The 24451-nt window shown below is 42.0% G+C and overlaps 1 protein-coding gene across 2 annotated transcripts in view; it reads left to right on the top strand.

Annotated features, from left to right (window-relative positions):
- The first annotated feature begins 649 nt into the window (after nt 1-649).
- The window catches only part of TDRD3 (tudor domain containing 3), a 119793-nt gene continuing 95991 nt past the window's right edge, over nt 650-24451 (top strand). For both annotated transcript variants that reach the window (XM_075741735.1, XM_075741733.1), the window contains exon 1: nt 650-923. Coding sequence is in view for 1 of the 2 variants with exons in the window: in XM_075741733.1 (XP_075597848.1) it covers nt 883-923 (41 nt within the window). In the remaining variant the exon portion in view is untranslated. The remainder of the gene's footprint in view (nt 924-24451) is intronic.

Here is a 24451-nt window from a genome sequence, read left to right as displayed (position 1 = left end):
CTTCTTCAGTGTCAAGCTTTTTATAATTACTGATTTAAAAAAAAAAAAAAAAAGTAACTTCTTGAAAAACAACAGCCATGCAGGACACCATACACACTGGTGACAAAACCTTTATCCTAGAGTCCTAGAGTATATAACCCATACTATACAAAAGAGAATGTGATGAATGAACAGGACATAGTAAAAAAAAAAAAAAAAAAAAGTAAAAAAAAAAGAAAGAAGTGGCTAGTGGTGATCAGCACAGCAGAAGAAAAAACAGGGACTCCTGGAGGAGACTCTTTTCCTACATGATGTTATCAGCAATAATATTATCTGTAGATGAAATGCGCTTAAGATAGACTTTTCTCGCTACTACAAGGAGGCAGGCCACTGGCCAACGCTCCCGGACGGCAGAGGCCCATCGGCGGGCTGTGTGAGGCCCTGCGGGGCGAGCCCGACCTGCAGAGCCCGGAGACGTGCGGGGGGCCGGTGGGGGCCGGTGGGGCCCGCTCTCCCCCGCCTCCCAGCCCCGCGGCGCCTTCGCCTCCTCCTTTGCCCTCACTCCTTCCCTTCTCCACCATGGCGGCTGCGGCTTCCAGGGAGGCAGCTGGACGCCCGCCTCCTCCGCCGCCACCTCCCTCATCTCCGTAGCAGCCGGTCGCGGGCTTTGTTCGTCTCTCCCTGCGCCGCCTCCGCCCCTTCCTTCCCTGCGCTCCGTTCCTCTCCCTCCCCCGCCGGAGAGCTGGCCGGGCCGAGCGCCCGGAGAGGGCCGAGGGGCGGGGGAACAAGAAGCCCTCGCGTCCCTCCTCCGAGTGCCGGGGCTCCCCGCAGCGCCCGGCGGCCCCGCTTCGGCCCGGCCCCGCCGGTCCCAAGTTCTGGGGGTGAGCGGCGGCAGGAGGCGCCATGGCCGACAGGACGAGGGCGGCGCTCTCCGAGTCGGGCTGGTAAGTGGGGGCGTCCTCGGCTGCACCGCGGCCTTCCCTGTCCCCGGGGCCGGGCCGCCAGTCCTCGCCGTAGCGTAACCGTCCCCCTACTGAGGAGCGGGCCACGGCCGGGGGCAAGTGCGTTTTTTGCGGGTAACTCCGAGCAGCGGCGTGGGGTTTTGGGAATTCTCCTGGCCGTGAAGCGGCGAGGGGACATCCCCGCCTGAGCTTGGAGCCAGTCGCGGTGTCCATGGGAAGGGGGTGCTGCCCCCGCCCTACGAGCGCTTGGGGCCTGTCGCTGGAGCCGCTTGTGCTCGTTGCGGGGAGCAGCTGTCGGCCCCCCTTGGTGGCCCTGCGGAGAGAGGCGCCCCCCGGCCTCTTCCCGGGCAAGTCGCCCGCCGGCGGGGCCGTGAGCCTGGCCAGGGGCCTGCGGGTCCCGTGGGCCTGAGGGGCGGCGGGGCCGGCTGCGGCCTGGCTCCCCCTCTGCTGACTGACGGAGTGGCTGCCTTTCCCCGAGGCCTGCCTCGGCTGGGTGTCGGCGATAGCAAATGCCAGGAGGGCTGGTGCTTGGCGATAGTTTTATTGGTTTTAATTACATTGTGCTGCCTTTCAGCAAGAGAGGTAAGATGGAAGAAGTGGAGTTAAAGTAGGGTAGATACACACGTGAGGCTTGAACCCCGGTATTTGTATTTTCTAGTCAGTCCTAGCTATTGGGCACACCATGTCTGTTTTGGAACAATATGTTTCCATGAGTTGTGCTTTTCAATACCTAGAACAAACTCTTATTTGCTAGCCTAGAGGTGTTTTGGCACTGTTTGAAGTTGATTTATTTATTTATTTATTTACTTTTATTGATCAAAGTAATTTTCTTATTAGTCAACACTTTGTCTTTTTTCATTGACACCTTACCAGTCTTTCACCAAAACTCACTGCCTCCTGGCAAAACACAAAGCAACTTACTTTGGCTGTAATTGAGAAAAAACTGCTCAAATTATGAGAAGCATTGTTATTTCCAATGACATTTTAGGAATATTTCTATTCTGCTGTTTACCTTAGTGGTTCTCCTGGATTGTGATTTCATGTATGGCTAAGTTGTAAAACATTAAAACAGGAGTTATATGGTTTGGAATAAATTTGAATATTTTGATTGGAAGGGACCTACAAGGATCATCTAGTCCAACTGTCTGACCAATTCAGGGCTGACCAAAAGCTAAAGCCTGTTATTAAGGGTATTGTCCCTTAAACACTGACAGGCCTGGGACATCGACCATCTTTCTAGGAAGTCTGTTCCAGTGTTTGACCACCCTCTCGGTAAAGAAATGCTTCCTAATGTCCAGTCTAAACCTCCCCTGGCCCAGCTTTGAACCATTCCCATGCGTCCTATCACTGGATCCCAGGTAGAAGAGCTCAGCGCATCCCTCTCCACTTCCCCTCCTCAGGAAGCTGCAGAGAGCCATGAGGTTGCCCCTCAGCCTCCTTCTCTCCAAACCAGACAAGCCCAAAGTGCTTGGCTGCTCCTCACAGGACATTCCAGCCCTTTCACCAGCTTTGTTTCCCTTGTCTGGATGCATTCAGAAACCTTCACATCCTTCTTAAATTGTGGGGCCCAGAACTGCCCACAGTGTTCAAGGTGAAGCTGCACCAATGCTAAATACACTGGGATAATCACCTCTTTTGACTGGCTGGTTATGTTATCTTTGTTTACCTAGCTTTTACAGCATTTCTTTGTGATAATACTAACCAAATTAAGAAAATTAGTGTCTTTAGGGCTGCTTCTTAGATAAGCGTATCGTGTTTTAAAAATACTGTTCTAAGTGGTTCTAGAGTGCACTGTCCTGTGATTCCTGGCTATTTGTAAATTAAAAGAATCATAACTACTTGTGCTAATTTTCATAACATTAGCTTATTTAAATGGAATTTTTAACTGTAACTTGAAACCGACCCCCCCATCTCTTCCGTACTTGTTCTTCTCTAAAAGGAGAAAGCTTTCCATAGAAGTGATTTTTGTTTTCATATTTTTATTGCTTTCTATTGAATATTCAAAATTTTATCACACAGTTTTCACTTCTTAGTTGTTTTACTACTTTGTCAGTTGAATGAGCACCATTGGTAAATGACTTTCAGGTTTTGGCAGTACAAATACGAGGTGCCTCTGAAACGATCTGTTATTCTGCAGTGTTTGCCTCTCTCCTTGGGGGCATATACTCTTGAATGGCTATAAACACTTCTTATTCTTGCAATACTGCAGGGTGTGAGCCAGAGACAAAGACTGAAAGATGATCAGGCAAGTAATGCTGATTATCAGGTCCACTGGAATTATGCCTTGACCTAGTTGCATTTGGGAAGGGTAGTATGGAAGGGGGGGAATGAATGCATATACTTCTGAGGAGTGTGAGGTGGAGTGGAAAAAGAAATAATGCTTCAGAAATCTTCCTTCGCTAAGTGTTCATGCACTTTTAAAATCTAATAACCTAGACTTCCATACTTCTAACTGTTCTACTGTTGCTCTTTTGCTTATGACTTTTTTCATATTATTAGTAGATCTTGACTTTATTTAATGCATTTATGAGTAAGCCTTTAGTGGTATTTAATGTAGTATACTTCTGACTATGCTTGACTACACTGGTGGTTAAATTGTGTTCTGTACCAAATTGGTTGCCACTGTTGCTGTCATTTCATGTTGCTGCTCTGCAGACTGAAGAGGAAAGCCCCGCCACATTAGGAGATGCTGGAGCTGAGCAGGGTAGCCCAACCTGCTCCCTGTATAACAGCCAGCACAACTAAGAAAAGGTGATGGGTGACAGTAGTAAGTGACTCTTTTCTGAGAGGTACTGAGGCATCCATTTGCTGACCTTAATGCACTCTCTAGAGAGACGTGCTGCTTACTGGGGGCTTGGATCAGGGATGTCACGGAGAGATTACTAAGCCTCGTACAGTCCACTATTATCTGCTGCTGCTGTTTCGCATGGGCACCAGTGATACAGCCAGGAGCGGGCTGAGGAGCATCAAGAAGCATTACAGAGCCCTGGGACCAGCAGTAGGGGACTCTGGAGGAGAGGTGTTTTTTTCATCAATCCTCCCAGTCAAAGGGAAGGGATATGAAAGGGCCAGTTGAATCTGCTGAGTCAACAAATGGACTGGTGCCACAGCCAGGGGTTTGGGTACTTAGACCATGGGACTGGCTTTGAGAAACCTGGTCTGCTGGGCGCTGATGGGGTGCATCTGTCAGAGAAGGGAAAGAGCATTTTTTGTCATAGGCTTGCCAAGCTGGTGAAGAGGGCTTTAAACTAACGTTGCTGGGGGAAGGGAACCTCAATCCATGCCACTCCTACCAGTTTGATGCCAGTGCCAGCAATAGATGCCCAGAGTCAGGAGAAGGATCACAGGTCAGCAGGAGAGCACGTGAAGTGCAGCACAAAGGAATTCCAGCCAGTAAGTCATCTTCATTGGGAGCCCAACTGACATGCCTCTATGCAAACATACGTACCATGGGGAATAAACAAGAGGAGTTAGAGATGTGGGCATGCCTGCAGGGCTGTGATCTTCTTGGCATCACGGAGATGTGGTGGCATGGCTCCTATGACTGGAGCGTTGGGATGGAAGGACAGGCAGGGGAGACAAGTAGGCAGTGTCACCCTCTATGTCAATGACCAGCTGGAGTGCATGGAGCTCCGCCTGGGGTTGGATGAGAAGCCAAGCAAGAGCTTATGGGTCAGGATTAAAGGGAGGGCAGGGACAGAGGACACTATAGTTGAGGTCTGGTACGGGTCACTCCACCAGGAAGACCAAGTGGATGAGGCCCTCTATAGATAGATAGGAGTAGCCTCACGTTCACAAGCCCTGGTCCTTATGGGAGACTTCGACCACCCCAATATCTGTTGGAGGGACAACACAGCAGGGCATAACCAATCCAGGAGGTTCCTGGAATGCATTGATGATAACTTCCTTCTCCAAGTGATAGAGGAGCCAACGAGGAGATGTGTCATGCTGGACCTTGTTCTCACCAACAAGGAGGGCCTGGGAGGGGATGTCAAGCTCAAGGGCAGCCTTGGCTGCAGTGACCATGAAACGGTGGAATTCAGGATCCTCAGGGCAGCGAGGAGGGTGCGCAACAAGCTCACCACCCGGACTTCAGGAGAGCAGACTTTGGGCTCCTCAGGGATCTGCATGGTGGAATACCATGAGACAAAGCCCTGGAAGGAAGAGGGGCCCAAGAAAGCTGGTTAGCATTCAAGGATCACCTCCTCCAGGGTCTGGAGCGCTGCATCCCAGCAAAGGGGAAGTCAGGCAAAAATGCCCGGAGGCCTGCATGGATGAACAAGGAGCTCCTGGGCAAAGTGAAACACAAAAAGGGAGCCTACCGAGAGTCGAAGCAAGGGCAGGGAGCCTGGGAGGAATACAGAGAAATTGTCCAAGCAACCAGGGATCAGATTAGGAAAACTAAAGCCCTGATGGAATTAAATCTGGCCAGGGATGTCAAGGGCAGCAAGAAAAGCTTCTCTATAGAAGAATTTTAGTGATAAAAGGAAGACTAGGGGAAATGTGGATCCTCTCTGGAAGGAAACAAGATACCTGGTTACCCAGGATATGGAGAAGGCTGAGGTACTCAATGACTTCTTTGCCTCAGTCTTCACAGGCAAGTCCTCAGCCTCACTGCCCAGGTCACAGAAGGCAAAGGCAGGGACTGGGAGAATGTAGAACCACCCACTGTAGGAGAAGATCAGGTTCAAACCATCTAAGGAACCTGAAGGTGCACAAGTCCATGGGACTTGATGAGATGCATCCACAGGTACTGAGGGAACTGGCGGATGAAGTTGCTAAGCCACTCTCCATCATATTTGAGAAGTCGTGGCAGTTCAGTCAAGTTCCCACTGACTGGAAAAGGGGAAGCATGACCCCTGCTTTTAAAAAGGGAAAAAAGGAAGACCCGGGGAACTACAGGCAAGTCAGTCTCATCTCTGTGCCCGGTAAGATCATGGAGCAAATCCTTCTGGAAACTATGCTGAGGCACATGGGAAATAAGGAGGTGACTGGTGACAGCCAACATGGGCAAATCGTGCCTGACAAATCTGGTGGCCTACAACGACAGGGTTACAGTGTTGGTAGATAAGGGAAGAGCAACTGACGTCACCTACCTGGACTTGTGCAAAGCATTTGACACTGTCCCACACGACATCCTTGTCTCTAAATTGGAGAGATGTGGATTTGATGGACGGACGACTCGGTGGATCAGGAATTGGCTGGATGGTCGCACTTAAAGAGTTGCTATCAGTGGCTTGATGTCCAGGTAGAGACCAGTGACGAATGGAATTCCTCAGGGGTCAGTATTCAGACTGGTGCTGTTCAACATCTTCGTCAGTGACATGGACAGTGCGATTGAGTGCACCCTCAGCAAGTTTGCCAACGACACCGAGCTCTGTGGTGTTGTCGACACGCTGGAGGTAAGGGATGCTGTTCAGAAGCACCTTGACAGGCTGGAGAGGTGGGCCCGTGCAAACCACATGAAGTTCAACAAAGCCAAGTGCAAGGTCCTGCACATGGGTCAGTGCAATCCCAAGCACAACTACAGGCTGAGCGGAGAATAGATTGAGAGCAGCCATGAGGAAAAGGACTTGGGGGTGTTGGTGGATGAGAAGCTCCACATGAGCCAGCAGTGTGCGCGCTTGCAGCCCAGAAAGCCAACCGTGTCCTGGGCTGCATCAAAAGAGGTGTGACCAGCAGGTCGAGGGAGGTGATCCTGCCCCTCTACTCCACTTTGGTGAGACCCCACCTGGAGTACTGCGTCCAGCTCGGGGGGCCCATTACAAGAAAGGCATGGACCTGCTCGAGTGGGTCCAGAGGAGGGCCACGAAGCTGACTGGAGGGATGGAGCACTTCTCGTATGAGGACAGGCTGAGAGAGTTGGGATTGTGCAGCCTGGAGAGGAGAAGGCTCTGAGGAGACCTTATAGCAGCCTTCCAGTACCTAAAGGGGACCCACAAGAAGGCTGGAGAGGAACTGTATAAAGGGGCATGTAGTGACTGGACAAGGGGTGATGACTTTAAACTGAAGAAAGGTAGATTTAGATTAGATATTAGGAAGAAATTCTTCACCAGTGGTGAGACACTGGAACAGGTTGCGCGGAGAAGTTGTGAATGCCCCATCCCTGGAAGTGTTCAGGACCAGGTTGGATGGGGCTTTGGGCAACGTGGTCTAGTGGAGGGTGTCCCTGCCTGGGCAGGGGGGTTGGAACTAGATGGTCTTTGAGGTCCCTTCCGACCCAAACCACTATGATTCTGTGAAATAGTATGTTTTCTAGTATAGAAACTAAGCTCAACTTATATGTTACAGTCTGTCCCCTCTTAAACTGCAGAAGTACTGGTGTTTCAGACCAAGTAAGAAACTATTGTTCTTCCATAGTTGCAAATCTGCTAGCTTGTAAGATACTGCCTGTACTTATTGGAATTTACTATAACTTTCTTAAATATTTAAAAAATAATAGTTAATGTAGACACTTGTTTACGTGAATTTCTGCAATTAGTTTTTACTTTTTATGATTCTGAATACACAGTAACGTTATTTTTCAAGTAAAGCAGTAGCACTGTGTAGTTAATATAGTATAATAATAATATATATATTTCTTTTCCAACTAGGTATTATAAGAGAGTCATCCATTGTAAAATTGTAAATTTGTAATGTTTGCCTTTTAAGCTTGTTTCAGTATATCAGTTACTTTTTTATTAGTTTTTGAAAGATGAAGTAGCCCTACCTAGTAAATACAGTAGTAGTAGCTAAGCTGAGAACTTTTTATTTTTTGATTTGATGGTTGTGTTTCATGAATATAGATGATAGATCCTTGTAGTTTGTGTGCAGAATTGTCGTTTTTCTGAAGAGATGTCCTTGCAGCTGTCTTCAAAAGTATGCAATTTTTTAAAGCTAGTTCTTTTCATTATGCACTGTGCTGTACCTTGGAATGAGATATTGGCTCCGACTGTAGAGATGAGATAAGGTATGTTTGTATTATGCTGTGGTGAAAAAGATATTCTGTCTTGGAACAGAAGTTCTGTGTTAACTTTTTATTTAATTACCAGACACTTATGAGGAGGAAGGCTAAGGGTCAGAGAGAATTACCTTTTTGTATTGTTATACTTACAGTCATGAATTTTGGAACCAATTCTCTAGTGTTCCCATTAAAATATAGACCTTAACGGAACCTGAGTTATTAAATCTAGTTTTCTTAAAGTCCAGAAGGACTGCAGAATATATCCTTATGTAAAGAATGAATCGCAGAACACTTCTCACTGGCTTGCGACAGATTTTTTTTTTAAAATTTTTTTTAAGTCTCCCAGGTGGCATTTCACAAGAGAATATGACAAGCCAGGACCTCTTCAGTGTCCTAGATCTCTGCAGAACTTGGGAATTTGTTACATGGAAATGCCTACACGTTGTCAAAAACGAACAACATGCCATGTCCTACAGCAGGTTTAACCTGTCTGTCCACAGATCTGGGGTCTGGTGACTGATTGATATCTGAATGTGGGAAAGCAAGATAGGCAAACTGGATAAGTAAAGAATTTTTTAGTACAACTAAATGTACGTGTGAATTCCTTGTCAAGTAGTACAGATTTTTTAATTGGAGTGTGTGATGCCATAAAAATTTGTAAGTCTATGGGCAAAAGTACATAGTATTATAAAACTTCACATATTTTGAAGATTATGTGAACAGTGTTTCAACTGTGAAAAGTTCTTCCCAGAGATGAAGAGGAATTGCAGTTGTACTGGTTGTTTGGAAACAAAAGAATAGTGCTTAGTAATACATGAGAAAACCCTTATATCAATGTAATTTTTGTCTTATGTAATTTATAAGTGAAAACTATATAGTTGGTGTATACCAAACTGTTTCAAACTGAATTTTTGGTATTTCAGCAAGTAATGTGCTGCATACTGGATAACTTTAGATGTAAGATTGGTCTGTTCAAACTTGTTCTTTGTAGGAGGATCATGTGTTGTGATTCAAGATCTAAAGCAAAAGCAGGTGCATGCCTGGAATCTCAGGGAAGTGCTTACAGGGGTGAATCTAACACCTCTTTCTCAGAGTGCAGCAGTAATTTGGCAAAGTAGTCAGTTCCAGGATCTTGCAAGACGATCTGCTTTTCCTATGTGTTCATTTGCTGTTCCACTGAAACGTCTTTGAAAAGCTCAGCTGAAATTGGTCCCTGCATACCAAGCAAGCCCAGGCTGGATACAAGATGTTCTTAGACACCGGGATAACACAGTGATTCACAGGAGAGATGCATCTGTTTTGGGCTTCTTGACAGTCCTTCTGTGATGTACATATACATTGTGCAAAGTTTGGTTGGTACTGTGAAATCTCAAAGTGCCAGTACAAAACAAAATGCCCTATAATTCCATTTTTTGTGTTTTCAGGTGTACCTCTTACTGGCTGGTCTGATTGGTTTGCATTCTTGTTGAATCACAAATAATGGGTAGTTAGAACCTGAATTCTTTATGTCATTTTTCACTCTGAAGGAGCAGAAAAGGTCCAGTGTTTTACCTTCTGTGAAGGGAAACAAGCTCAGGAAACTAACACAGATACTATTTTTTACAGGGGTTTTTTTACTTTTTGTAAAGAAGATAGGTGGTAACAAAAACCTCGTATCAAATGGAATTGTTCCAACTTTTACAAGAAACTAATTTAGGGCTATAATTAATAGTTAAAATGGTGCAAAGAAGGATAGCTAAAATAAGGAGATGGAAGGCCGTAGGGGACTAACATGTCTGAAACCCCTCAATTTGCAGAAGAGGAAACTGAAGGGGAGAATTTAGTGAGGTTTATGTAATCTGCAGGCAGCTCATAAGATGAAAGTAGAACTCTTACTCACCAAATCCTGTAAGATTACTGCTCACTCAATGCTGCAACACTAGAATTAGAGAGCACTGACCAAAGCTAGTAGCAGACTGGTTTGAGAATGAGTAAAATGTTAGATCTCCAAACAAATCCTTATTTGCCAAGGATAAAAATTGCATTGGGTTTGCATCGCAAGGTTTTGGTAGTGGAGAGGCTACAGGGGTGGCTTCTGCAAGAAGCTGCTAGAAGCTTCCCCTGTGTCTGACGAGCCAATTCCAGCCGGCTCCAAGATGGAGCCACTGCTGGCCGAGGCCGAGCTGATCAGCCATGGTGGTAGTGCCTCTGGGATAACAGAGTTAAGAAGGAGAAAAAAACCCCAAACTCAGCAGTTTTTACCACCAGAGAGAGGAGTGAGAAGAAACAGCTCTGCAGAAACTCAGGTCAGTGAAGAAGGAGAGGGAGGAGATGCTCCAGGCACCAGAGCAGAGATTCCCCTGCAGCCCATGGAGAAGACCATGGTGAGGCAGGCTGTCCCTCTGCAGCCCATGGTGGATGATGGGGTAGCAGAGATTCCACCTGCAGCCCATGGAAGACCCCCCACCAGAGCAGGTGGATGTGCCCAAAGAGGGCTGTGACCCTGTGGGAAGCCTGCGCTGGAGCAGGCTCCTGACAGGACCTGTGGCCCCGTGGAGAGAGGAGCCCACGCCAGAGCAGGTTTGCTGGCAGGACTTGTGACCCCGTGGGGGACCCATGCTGGAGCAGTTTGCTCCTGAAGGTCTGTGCCCTGTGGAAGTTTGTGAAGAACTGCAGCCCGTGGGAAGGACTCACATTGGAGAAGTTTGTGGAGGACTGTCTCCCATGAGAGGGACCCCACACTGGAGCAGAAGAAGGGTGTGAGGAGTCCTCCCCTTGAGGAGGAAGGAACTGCAGAGACAAGGTGTGATGAACTGACTACAGCCTCCGTTCCCTGTCCCCCGTGCTGCTGCGGGGGTAGGAGGGAGAGAAAACTGGGGGCCAAGTGAAGCCCAGGAAGAAGGGAGGTGTTTTAAGACTTAGTTTTATTTCGCATTACTCTGTTTTGTAATAAATTAGATTACTTTTCCTGTGTCGAGTCTGTTTTGCCCAGGAGGGTAACTGGTGAGTGATCTCTCCATGTCCTTATCTCGACCCACGGGCCTTTTGTTATATTTTCTCTCCTCCGTCTAGCTGAGGAGGGGGAGTGATAGAGCAGCTTTGGTGGGCATCTGGCCTCCAGCCAGGGTGAATGCACCACAAAGGTTATCCTGTGGATTAATATAGTTGGTTAAAAGATGAGAAACTAGATAAATAAATGATTGCTTCATGATGGAAAAACCCAGTAGATTTCTGCTGGGATCTAGGGATTCCTCATATTAAAAAATAGTTTTAAGGAGTGAGAGTGCTGTGGCACCATAGCAGTTTTTTGATATACGGGGACTAGTAAAATCTAAACTGATTGGGTAGTTGCAGCAATATCTTATGATATCATTGCCTGGTGCTTTCACATACAAATGTTTAGTTCGGTTTTGGTGAATGCCAAATGATGATCGTGCAGGGGAATGTAATGGAAACCTATCTACACAGTGGTGAACTCTAAATTCGCTAATGTTACGTACTCAGAGAAGGGCAGTGGTCAGAAAGCTCTTGGGAATTGTTTTTAAAGAATTAAATAATTGTTAGGTCATTATGTGTATCAATGGTGTGTCCAAATCATTAACACTGTACTTTAAAATGTTTCATAGAAACAGTGGGTGAGAGGTGTGGAAGATCCTCTGTGCTGGGAAGATGAAGATCAGTCTCTTCTCCCAAGTAACAAGCGATAGGACAAGAGGAAATGGCCTCAAGTTGTGCCAGGGGAGGTTTAGATTGGAGATTAGGAGAAATTTCTTCACCAAAAGGGTTGTCAGTCATTGGAACAGGCTGCCAGGATTTTCTCTTCTTGACTGGAGGTGAGGGAAGAGAGTGTGGGAATTGAGAGAAACAAACAGGACAGAGAGAAAAGACAAACCAAGTGTGACAGTTCCCTGTGCACTAAGTCTCAGCTCTGATTTCCACTGCCTTACTGCAACTCAGCCTCCAGTAGTCTCTGGGAGAGACTCCTTCTCTCATCTTGTTATGCTAGATCTCAAATTGATTTATGCATCATCTTTGGGACACAGACTTGACCTGCTGTTTTCTCTGAATAATCTGCTAGGAAGGTGAAGCACAAGATGTCTGTGATTTATAGAATTGTTCCAACTTAGAGTGAAGATGTTGCTACTATGAACACTTTATTTAACAAAAGAAAAAATAAAAAGAGGAAAGAAAAAAAGCTTAGTGTACTTGCAACACATCTAAAGCTGAAAGTCCTTTAAATTGTTACAGACCTTTTTTTAACGCCCACCTTTTAAGTGGCCTTACTTTTCTTGTTACAGTCTGTCTCAGGTTGATTCTCTTCAATCAATGAGTTCTGTAGGAGAGTGTAGACTTTCAATAGCTAGTCTTCTTTTTGGGTCCTTGGAGATTTTGAGTGTATTGAGTCTTGTTTCAGAAGTTTTTTACTTAGCCTCATAATTGATAGGCTTTGCTGTCTCTTTGAGATGCAAATACTTTATTAGGACAAGTGTCAGTTGATGAGTTTGACTCAGTGATGTAGGTCCTCCTTTCTGCCTCTTTTCCCCATGTTCTTTGACCTCATATTGAACTGTGCACATTATCTCTGAGATGGAGATGTCTACTGAGTTTCATAATATTTTCTATCAATTTGTCTATTGTTAAACTAATTGATATCATCACCTAAACAAGGCGATTGGGTGAAGCTTATTACATCGTTGTGATTGCTTGTTTTGAGGTGATTTACCTCTTCCCTCCCCCAAATTTTACTTCTAAGTGTACTGTAAGCAGAGCATGTAAAAAGGTGATTTTGGTAGGGATTTGAGAGAAGGACTTGGGCTGGATGGAATAGCAGCATGCTTGATTGTTATTTGTCTTTTCTAACAAATCCAAATGAACTTCCCAATGGAAGAGTGAGTTAAAAGCAGCAGTGTGTTTAGGAAGTCTGCTTTTTCCTTATGTTCAGCATCTCTTACAATTTGAGCAAAAGTAAAAGTAGGTGTGTTCTAAACTTGTGTGATCCTGGAAATTTAAATTATTAGTCAGAAAGACCGTACCTTCTAGAAAGTGGAAATTTGAGGCATTTGGAGTAGATGTTGGATATAGAGGAACCAGGTCTCAGCAGAAAGCCCTTTGCAAAGATTTTACATTCTGAAATCATGTTATGAGACTCTTGAGACAGATGATTTTTTTTTTTTTTTTTTTCTCGCTTCAGTCTCTGCATGCCCACGCTCCCCGGACCCTGAATCCTTGAGCAATGAGCTGGTGATTTTGGAGTGAGGTGCTCTTGTCATTCATACTCATATAAAAACCTACTGAATATCAGTTTGTTATGTGCATATTTTACATAAATGTTACTGATGGATAAAATACAGCTTAATGTTAATAATACACGTAGGAGTATGTAGAAGTATGATGCTGTCCTGAACCTTAACTTAAGACAGAATTACACTTGGAAACATTGGATTTTAAACATCCTATACAGTGGTTAATTTTTTATAGATTGTTTATTCTGTGATAGTCATAACAATATAATTAAAATAAACGTAAGACTGATTCTCCAAGCTATGCATATTCATATTTTCAGGAGTAATAAATTTTTTACTTTTTTTAGAGCAAAAGGAGGATACTTAATTCCAATAACAATAATTCTAATACAGCTGACAGAAAGAAGGAAAGGCTCTTTGGGGATGAATGATATGTGAATGTTTCTAATCACATTTTATGTACTTAATGTAATGCGTAGTTGTGAGGTGTCAGTTTAGGAAGATTGGACAGCTCTAGGACTGATGGAACCTTTGAGCTGCTTTGCAGGTTTAAGACAAAAGAAAGCTACTGATTTAAATAATCTTTGTAACACTGGTAAGTAATTGAAGCATGATGGGCATTCTTACATTGGCATCATTTTGAGTCCTTCACCTTCATGTAACATAGGTACTAGAAATGGGAGTGATGGTATTAACTGACAGCAAGCGAGGGCTTACTTTGAGTTAGAGAACAGACTGCCGAAATCACTTCTTTGTCAGAGCACGCTCTCTGGGGAGCGTGTTCAAGACTGGCTTTTTCTTTCCTGTTTGTCTCAGTGCTCCAGGAACGGCTAGGAGCTTCTTGTGCTGTGTCATGTCTAAAAAAGCTGTTGAGGAAGGCCAGAGGAGAAAAAGCCATGTCTGTTCGGACAGGTTCAAGATACTCTCAGTGGTGTGGCAGCTGTGTCTTTGGCACGGCCCCAGCCTTAGAATATTTGTGTTTGGTTTAATGCTTTAGGGTGGCTGCCAACGTTTTCCTGGGGAAATGTGAGTGAGAAACAGTATTCACAGCTTGTATCTGAGCAAAAAAACCAAAGAATTTCATTAGATGAAGAAAGAAAACCGTCCTCATTGTTGTGACTTTTGTATGTTGAATTGCTGTGGCCTGTTATGAATCCTGGAGCAGCAAATCTTCTCAGGGCACAGAGCACGCAGGAGCTCTTGTCCGGTGCTTTCTGACTGCAGGGGCTGTTCCTAGCATCTGCTGTATTATAGCAGTGCCCCTTGCTGAAAGCTTATCTTGTCAAAGTTTGGAGTTAGTGAGGTTATCTTGGGCACATCTCTCTGTGTGTTACTTGGAAAAGTTTGACATTTTTGCATTGCAGCTATTTCTGCTGGATAACAGTGTGTGTACTTATCACTGAATCTCTTCCATTAAGTAGTTGTAGAGACTCATGTTAACATTTTCTTGCAATCTGCTGAAGTTTTGCTCTGTTATATTCTTTTACTGTTGTAAAATACAGTTTGTTGTTATCTCAATATGTAAATACTTACATAGATGTAAATCAGGATATACCACTAAAACACAGGCTAGAAGTACATGCTATACAAGACCTTTACCGGGTGCATTAATAACATTATTTTCCCATTCTATGAAGACGTGAAATCACTTATTTAACTCTGATATTGATGGCAGTGTACTGAATGGGGTAGATACAACTTTCAACAGCAAGATCATCTTGTTATGTAGTATAGCTTGATAGAACAATAGAATTAGAAATTACCATTTATTATGGAAGCACATGTACACTTCTTTCTTTTGGTTGATGTTACTGTAATTACTGTTAGGGTCATTGTACAGTAGGAATGGAGGAGACTTTAAAAGGCATCAGGGCACTTAAGTTTACTAGGAGATTCCAAGTACATATTTCTTTTATTTGTAAAACTGTGGTCCTGTATCCAAGGCAGTTTTAAATACAAAGCAGTGATGTTGAATTCTAAATTACTTTTTAGAATGGTAACACTAATGAAGCATTAAATTTTTCAACTTCTTAGAACAGTTCTGTTTTACAGTTGAAAGTACTTGCAAGTGCGAAGGTTTTCATTTAACTGTTACTTGGAGGAGAGTGCAAGGGGAAAAAAGTCAGTGAAGGATCTGAAGAGAAGGTGGGTGATTTTCAAGGGTCTGGTTCTGACTGCAGAGTAGTGATTTCTGAATCAGGCATATTTTGTGTTGAAGCAATGAGCTACTCAGGAATGCTGAGGATCCTTATATAAAAAATATGATCCATCAAGCTGCTTTTCTTTCAAAATGGAATGTATAATGAGCGCAGTCATGAGTCTTGGTTTTAAAAGCTTATTCGGGGTTGTTTTTTTTCATTCAGATCTAACATATGTATCGTACATATGCATCTGTGTAATACACGTAATTATTGATAGACTTGAGAGTTGCCTTTCAGCTGGTCTAAGAAACATCTTGGAGTTCTGCCTTGTGGCAAGTACTTGCCAAATTCCTCTGCAACTTTTCACTTGAGTGCTATCTGCAATGTTTTATCTAGTTTTCATAAAAAATAATATCAAATTTGTAACTATGAAAATCAGAATAAATTAAGGAAGTGGATGCATCAGTGTATACTTAGCTAAGCTAAAGCTTAGCTAAGCTTAAGCTAAACCAGTTTGGGTTGTTTAATAGTTACAATTGGTTTTGAATATGTAGCGTGTAATGATTTCAAACAATTTTTGTGTCATTAAGTAAAGTATGTAACAATTTTTAATTTATTATTTTTTAATGGCTAATGCTGTCTCTCACTGTCAGATTGGCCTGAAACTTTTCTTGCATACATTTTGGAATTTCCTTTTGAAGGATTTTCTAAACGGGAGAAAGTTCCTGGGGAATAAGCAAACGAGGAAACAAGAATTTGAAGTGGGGTTTTTTATGCTTGAGACATTGAATTTTGTTACTCCACCAAGTTTTCAACCTTGATTGATACCTCTTACAGAAATTCATGATTGATGCTTGTTATCATCTTGGACGCTTAGGCAAAAAGTTTCTCTATTGCATTATTTTTGAGATGGAAAAAGATTTCGTCAGACAATGCTGCTAAGGGTTTACTAGCATGTAATTTTCTCTAAATTTGAGAATGGGGTAGAGAAGGGAAGAGGAAACATCTTTCTAATCATTTCATTACTCACTGTCTCTTCTGTTTTCTTAGTTTACATTTCAGTTCCTAACCTAACCATGTTGCTTTACAATAATAAAGCAGAAATGGAAAAGGCTTAATTTAGTCTAGAATAGTAATCGTTATGTTCTAGCTATGAACATATTTTCTTCATGCTGTTGCACTAGAGAGATTAACTTAGTTCTTTGTAACTGCAGAATTCCACTCTTAAATGTTTTCCAGTTTCTTCTTTAGTTTGAGTTTGTAGGGGTTTTTTTGCTCTTCTGTGCATAATTATTACTATGTTCCATTGTTGTTTGCTTCTTAAACTAATATCATAATTTTATCTTCCAATAGCAGTTAGTAATAACTGAGTTCCCCCCAGTTATTGGCTGACCAGAAAAAAGTAATTTTTCTGTCAGATGAAATGTTTCTGTGACTGACTTAGGAAGGAGAGGAAATGAAAGCTTGACTTACAGCATCATTCAAAGAAAGCAGGGAGAGTAAAGACCGTAGGTGTTGGTCTCCTGTTACGCATCGGCTGGCTGGGAAGTTAGATGAATCTCTTGAGTGTTAGAGCCCTTAATTTAAATCCTTCCCTTTTCTGAGCCTGCAATGATAAATGCTAAAATATTAGTTATTATTAATTACACCAGAGAATATGAAAATAAAGCCTAGTAGTGAAGGAACCACTAGAGCACCTGATTTTTACCTATTATTTCAAAGAATGTTTAAGTAAACCATATGAAAGGGAACATCATTTGGTGTTTTACCGTGTTATTTTTTTGTGCTTTGTTTATAGCAGTAGCAGTGAAGTGCAACACAGGTTTCCTCTTGTGCGAACTTGTCTTTTAATTCTTACAAACTTTGAAAAAGTGTTTGCTCTAGTAAAACTTTGCTGCTATAGCTGCAAGCATTTTAATGAAAATTGGTACCAGTTAGGAAAAGTATGCTCTTGATTTCATGTTCAAACTGCACTTGTGGATATCTGACTCAGATTTGCAGTAATTTGGCTGATCACCTTCATACTTTTTACAGACCTATACTTGTCTGTAGGTCAGTGGTTGAATAAGGCTTCTGTAGCTCATGTGCAGCTGATGAACTGCAGCTTGGAAATAATTCTTGGAAGCCCTTCAACAGATGCAGTAGTATTTTTCAGTTTTAGAAATACAGGAATCTTTGTAGCTGTAGAGCTTTCCAAATAATTAATAGTAAACATGTCTTAGTGTGTCGTCTCTTAGATTGCACGAGTATGCATGCCTTTACGCTTCTTATTTTGAGTTGTTTTTTTTTTCTTTGTAAATATGCTATAAATCTAGTTCTAAAGGTCTGTAGAAATGGCTGTTTTTAGCATAAAGTGGAATAAAAAGAAACCTTCCACTTCTGCAGGTTTGAAAATAACATCCCTACGCAGAAAAAATTGCTATGCTGATTTAAAATTACGCAATCATAGTAATAGGGATGTGTGTATTTTAAGCATTGATGACAACAGCTGTAAAAGAAATTATTTTCTGCTTGGCATTTGCGGTTATACTTATTTGTTTCAGTAATGACTACTCATCTTTCACCCTTGTCTTCTGAGCAGGTTGTAACTTGTTTGTTTTTGTCAATGTTGAGATGTAGGAGGGAGGGATGTGCGTGGGGTGTCCAAAAGTTATGCTTTTTTTCAGTTAGAGCACTAGAACCAATTCTGTAAGAAGAGTACCAACTACAGCAGCTATTCTTGCGGATGTTGTGTTGATGATAAAATTCTGGTTTGAATATTAAAAATAAAAATGAAGGCATTTGCTTAGCATCTTGCTTTGTGAGTCAGCAGACACTGTGGATGTTAAGCTTCTATTATTTCCGAAATTAATACAAAGTGTCTTGAAGCAGTAGTAGTCCAGGTCTTTGACACTGATATGGAAGACATGCTTTAATAACAAAATACCAATTAATAATGTTTCCAAGTTTCATTTGGTAGTTTTATGGTTCAGTGCTGTTTCTTTGTGGTAATAAAGTGAGATTTTACAGCTTGAATTGAGAACTATTAATAGTCTCTCATGAGTAGAGTTGATAAGCTAAATTAGGGTGATCAAAAATGATCAAAATTATACTTGATCTACTAAAAATATAGCCTTTTGTTACTTATATGTGAATATTGTATGTTATGTATTCCAGTCTCAATAAGCCAACTTGTAAGTATCCTTACTGGGGAAAAAACCCCACAAATTGTTCTTTTGAGAAAGCATTTTTGGGAATTACTTCTTAGAAAGATGCCAGGTTTTGCTTTGAGATACGCAAAATATAATTTATTTAAAAAAATAATTAGCTTGGACAACCTCTGGAGAGGCCATCCTAGTCCCGTCCCTTGCTGAAAGCAGGGCTAACTCCAAAGGGGAGCTGGCTACAGTCTTGCTAATGCAGCCCAGTATGTCGTTAGTCTCTACCACTGTACGGGCACAATGGTTTGTGTTCAAGTTGTTCTTCACCATGAACCCACAGAGCTGCTTTCTGTCTGGCCGCTTCCCAACCTCAGCGGTTGCAAGGGGTATGGCTTGGTGCTTATCTTTTGAGCTCTGATGTTCCTTTTGGCCAAGGAACTGCTATGGTGGTGCTTCTTACTTAGTTCAGTTTTTTACTAGCATGTCATCCCCTGCAGCGCCCCCCCCCCAAAAAAAAAAAAAAAAGAAAATTAGTTCTGTTACATTTTTCTTGATGAAAAGTTGTGCATCTCTTTCAAACAGTAAAGTGGTTACGTCAATATAATTTTGATGTGCTTATGCTAGCACAAACTATGCTGATGTGTAGTGAAAAAACTGTAATGTACTACTTGATTACAGAAAATGGGATACATAGCAAGTAAGTACTTAATAAGAACTATTACTAGAATGCCTTTTTTCATCTGGCAGCTACTTAAACTTCTGATTTCTCAAATTTATGAACTGGAGACTAACATGAAAGACGAAAGATCTCTTCATTTTATGTGGAAGTGGTACTTTGAGTTAACTTTGCTACAGATCCAAGAAACTTAAATCGTTCCGTTCCCCATACACATCTTTCCTTGCTCAGTCTCTATGGTGGATGATGCTGCCCTGTCCTTTGCTGTGTGGATCAAAGTTTATGTCCCAGTACTGTGTCTCTAATCAAGGCCAATTAGTGGTATCTGTAGAGAAGCCTGAAAGCGTGAGACATATGCAGAGATGATGTCTCAGAATGGTCGTCCAGCTTTTAACTATTGTTTTTTCAGCAATTTCCTCAGCTGGATGATTCTTTTCCATTAGAGTTTTGATGAATTTCTTCTGCGTGGATCTGTGCGGTTGTTTTTTGAACCTATGTAAAATTTTAGCAGCCGCAGACTAGTGAATAACAACTTTGTATGCTGTATGAAGCACCCTTTTCCTGTTTGCTGAATTTCCCATTTGCTAATTTAAAGACAGTGAATAACCAAGCCCTTTTTGTCTTTTTAATGTCACTTGCAACCATATAGATATGTTAAATCCAACTTCAGTCTTTTTCATGGTGAAGAAGCCTATTCTGTGTAGTTAATCTTCAAAAGAAAGGTGTTCTGTGTGTTTGATCCGCTTTGTTACTGTCAAATAAAGAAGGGCAGACAGAAGACAGAGGATCCTAAAAGGAGGGAGACTTCAGGAAAAGAAGTGATCTGACAAAGACAGGGAGGAGGAGGAAAACGAAGGGAGATACCTTGCGGATATGTTGTCATTCAGTCTTTGTCATTATAGAGGAATGTACCAAATGACTGAGAAAATGTCTTGTGGTGCAATGTAGTAGTATTCAACCCCCTACTACCCAAAAAAGTTAATTAACAGCTTATTAAGCTAAATATAATGCATGATAAATTACATGCAAGTTTCAAAATTGCAAGTGTGTGGCCTTTGGATGGTGCCTTTTAGCCTGTTGTGTAGCTGTGAGTTTGGACACAAGAGTGACTGACTGTAAGAGTGTGAACAGTCATTTGCAGTTAGAGGAGGTAGGGCTTGGCTTGCATGGGCTTCTCTGAGACTTGGTGACTGGATGTGGGGGTGTTCGTATGTCGTTAAACATGCAGAACAAAAACGTTTAGCTTTATCATGCCATCTCTCTCTGTGAAGATGATATACCTGTTGATGACATAGTTGGCAGATGAAGAGTGCCATCAGCTGCTACTTCTCAGCTGAGAGGTGGTTATTTCTTGAGATGTCTTGCTTGTCTGCCTGCATCCACTGGAGTCCTGACCCCATCATATACTGTGAATTATATTTTTCTACAGAATGCTGATGTGTATTTCCCTGTATACTGTTTAGCTTAATATTACTTCCTAAATGTTGTGACACACACTTGATTTCACTATTTCTTAATTGGAATATCAGGGCATAAACTTTAAGTAACTTGCATTAAAGTAAGTAAGTAGTCTGGTTTTGAGTCATAGCATTGTATGATTACTTGACTCTATTTATGGAATGAAAAACAAGCTGAAAATAAGCTTTTGAGAGATACGGAAGTCTGTAAGTGTAGTTGTCTTCTGACTTTTGCCCATTGTTCCTAAAACTAAACTCGTTGTAAACTTTCTCCTTTGACTCCCACGACTGCCTTCTGCAGTGCCGTTGGTGCTCTGTAGCGCCTGTGTACTCTTACGCCATCATTTTCTTCTTGTGGTCTCTCCTACCCCAAACACATTTGGCTTCCTCTCACATCCCTCTCTGTTTGGCAAGCACCAGCATGTGTTATGGCTGGTTTGCAGCTAGGAGAGTGCTTCAATTGACCAGTTGATTGCTGCTGCTTGAAATGGATGAGAGCCAAGTTCTGTTTCCCTCTTCCACAATGCAACTGCTAATTTGTATGTCTTGCTTCTACTTAGCAGCTGATTTCTGTGAAACTTAGGGGAACTCAGTGTCTTTGAGACCTCTGTTTCTCTGTCAAATTGGGCTGAAATTGGCCTGCATGATTAGGATTCATTGGTGTGACAGAGCTGCTGGACAGACTGCATAATATATAATAATTGTTTTCTGAGGGTAATTGAATTCAACTGCATTTTAAAAACTTTTGGATTTGTTCACTAAAACAAAAATGAAGAAACTAGACTTCACAGATTAAATAGATAAGCCATTTCACGTGAAGTGTTTGGTTTTTTCGAAGTATTGAATACAAAAGGAGGGAGGGGAGATTTGGCAAAAATGTCTCTCTTCCTTATGCTTTTTAGTTCAGCAGCGAGAATTTCAGCGTAGGTGAAGTGGATACCAGCTTAGGTCCTGGGGATTTGAACCATGTATTTTGCCCGTGAATCCGTAAAATGTGCTGGGGTGAAGTGTTCTTTCTTCTTTGATGCCATTCCACACTTCATAAATAGTCAAACTTCCTTTAGAGTCGCCTCAGCATCTCAGGCAAATTACCCCTTAGGCTTAGTGAATCAGTCTTCCCCCCCCCCCCCCTTTTTTTGTTTATTTTAACATTTGGGGCAACTTCAACAGAAGGAATTGACAAAGGCTCAGATACGTAGCACTGAAACTGTGGAGAGATGCTAATGTTAATGCAGTACTATGATTTGAATTCTAATTTTTGTGCACAATGTTATTTGTTGTACAATTATCCAGTGCAGTTATTCTTTGCTAGAAAAATGTGCAGCTGTGGTAAAGTGTTTTTAATCCCTCCATGTTTTCAAAAGCAGAAACTAAGCTCATCATTCAAGGCAGGTTGGAAGCAACCATTTCCTGAAAGACTTGAGGTAGATAAAATTTCAACAGGTGCAGAAAGGATTTTATCAGAATTTGTCCAAAACAAAAATGGTTGAGAGGGATGTTCTTGTCTTAGAATTTATTTTATAGGGCTTATGCAGTTATTGACAGATAATTATCCTGCAAAGCGTTAGAGAATAATTTTTGAAGGTGATTCTCTTCATAGAAAATGGAAGTTTCAGTGTGTCTTGTCTTGATTTGAGGCAATGTGTTCAAAATAAGGAAGGTGATGGTAGTAAACATTGCTTTGCAAATTTTAATTTTTCCCCACTCTATGATGAGGCACCAGGACTTCTCCTAACTCTGAAGTTAGTCATGTTGTTCTCTTCTCCCTGGGAATCAGAAAGCAGAAATTGTGAATTTAACTTCTCTACTTATCCTGACACATTAGTTTTGGTCACTGCCACCTCCTGGCAGAGATCAAGAGCAGGTGCACACTAAGGTGTTCAGCTTTTAATACTTGAGTTGGAAGTAGACTTGAATTTAACTGTCTGTGAAACTTGTAAGGAAAGCAGAACCTGAAGTGGCTGGGGAGGGAGGGATTAATGAAGGATGACAGAATTGCGGTTAATTCTAAGTTTCAATTAATCTGCAATACACTGAAAAGATAACAAGAACATGGACCCATGCTCCCATATTTGCTAACATATTAACTCCAGTAAAATAACTAAAGCAAGAAGAGAAAAAGGAGAGAAAAGCATTTAAAGAAAGCAACAAGTTATCTGACAAAATGACTGTCGTAATGTTTACAACAATAAAGACAGACTTCATGTTGCTCCATTCTTTCTGGATATCCTTTCTGAACACTGCTGAAGGACTATCAGACTGCACAAAACTGAGTGGTCTTGGTTGGAGCAATACAAAAAAAAAAGCAGATACAAGTTTATTTCGGGAGTGGGTTTTTTTTTTTGTTTTTTCTAGCTTTGTTCTTCATCCTTATATATCCCTTCTGTCACTGGTTTTTTTGGTCTAAGTCCTTTGCATTTCTTTGCACTGAAGCTTGCAGTTTTCAGTCATATAAGCAGTTGAAAGACTTTTTTATTTTTTTTAGTCAAGGGAAAGCTAACGTACATAAATGCTGCTGATGGCTGGAGCTGAACACCTCAAGTCTTAGTCCCCTTACAGCACTCTACCACCCTGTGGCTTGCTCGCAAATTAGAGCAGCTCACCAGTAACCGTAGGTGGAGCTGTTGAATACACTTGTATTAGTGTTGTGTGAATTTTGATGTTATATTGTCATGTTGCCTCTAGAAGATGGAGCTGGCGTTCAGTTATGTCAGATACTTTAAAATTTTCAGGCTTATGAGCAGTGTGCATCAATTTAATTCATATCAAGAATATTTTGTGCTGTGTGTGTTACTATACAGTTTATTGTGAGGTGAGACCTCACACTGAAGTTTGTGACTGCAGCTGTTAGCATGGAGATAAGGAATTGATATATATCCATCAATCAAACTTCAGAGCAGGTATGCGTGTATGATGACACATGTAACGTTAGGCAAAACACGTAGTAAAGGGTTTGTGCTGGCTGTGGAAGAATGAGATGATGGCTGGTTCAGGGAAAAGTCTGTGAGTAAAAAGGGAGTTCTCTCAACAAATTTTATACGGACAAAGCAACTTTATGAGATCAGCACTGACAGTCATAGGGCTATTTGACCAGTCTTCCTGAAAGCCAAATTTTCTGTTGTCAAACCACTAACTTCTCTTAACTTCTAGGTAGTAAATAGCATAATAGTCTTGCCAAGTGCAGGCAGTGACTCTTGGTCTTTCAGAGGGTTATCAGTAATGTCAGAGAGATGAGGGCAGTCATGTTTGTGGAGAGGGATGTGAAAATGGTCTCATGAGGAACATATTTATTTTATTTTATTTTTGAGCAGACATTGGCTAGATCCTTAAATCTGTAAAGACAAAATAAATAGTTGGCCATAAAGGGTAAGCACAGTCTGAGTGTACAGGAAGACAGAAGCCCTTGCTGAGTTGTTTAGGTAGGCATTTACAGCTTGCCAGTGGAATACAGAGAGGGGGAAAAGGGAAATGCCTTCTGTTTAATCTCTTAGTTGATTATACCAAAAATATCTTCCTGTGTTCAGTGTGAATTAAAGAGCTCTGGTGCATCAAAAAATATTTCTGAACCTTTCAGGTCATGAGGAAATTTTGTAGTATGTGTATCTGACATCATGACATTAATAAAATACGTATTGCCAGAATAGAAAAATGGCAAGCCAGGTGCCGAGTTGCTTTGTCTGAGCACACTTACCAAAATACTTTTCACTTGCCTCCCTGTAGATACTACTAAGTCTCCCTGTAATTCTTTGCTGTCTCCTTATTTTTGGATGGTGATTGAGAGAAGACTGCTTTGCATCAGTTACAGAAGGCTGAAAAATGAAAGGGTGGGAATTCTGACTAGGGATGGAAGCAGAGTGATGAGGAAAGCTGGAGTCAAGTTTTTCAGAAGTGCAGAGTTTGACTATTGTACTTTCAGTGCATACTTCTAGAT

Source organism: Balearica regulorum, chromosome 1 (genome assembly GCF_011004875.1).
Source record: "Balearica regulorum gibbericeps isolate bBalReg1 chromosome 1, bBalReg1.pri, whole genome shotgun sequence".
NCBI classification, from domain to species: domain Eukaryota; kingdom Metazoa; phylum Chordata; class Aves; order Gruiformes; family Gruidae; genus Balearica; species Balearica regulorum.
The sequence above is the reverse complement of the archived record's forward strand: the minus strand, read 5'-3'. Positions and strand labels throughout refer to the sequence as shown.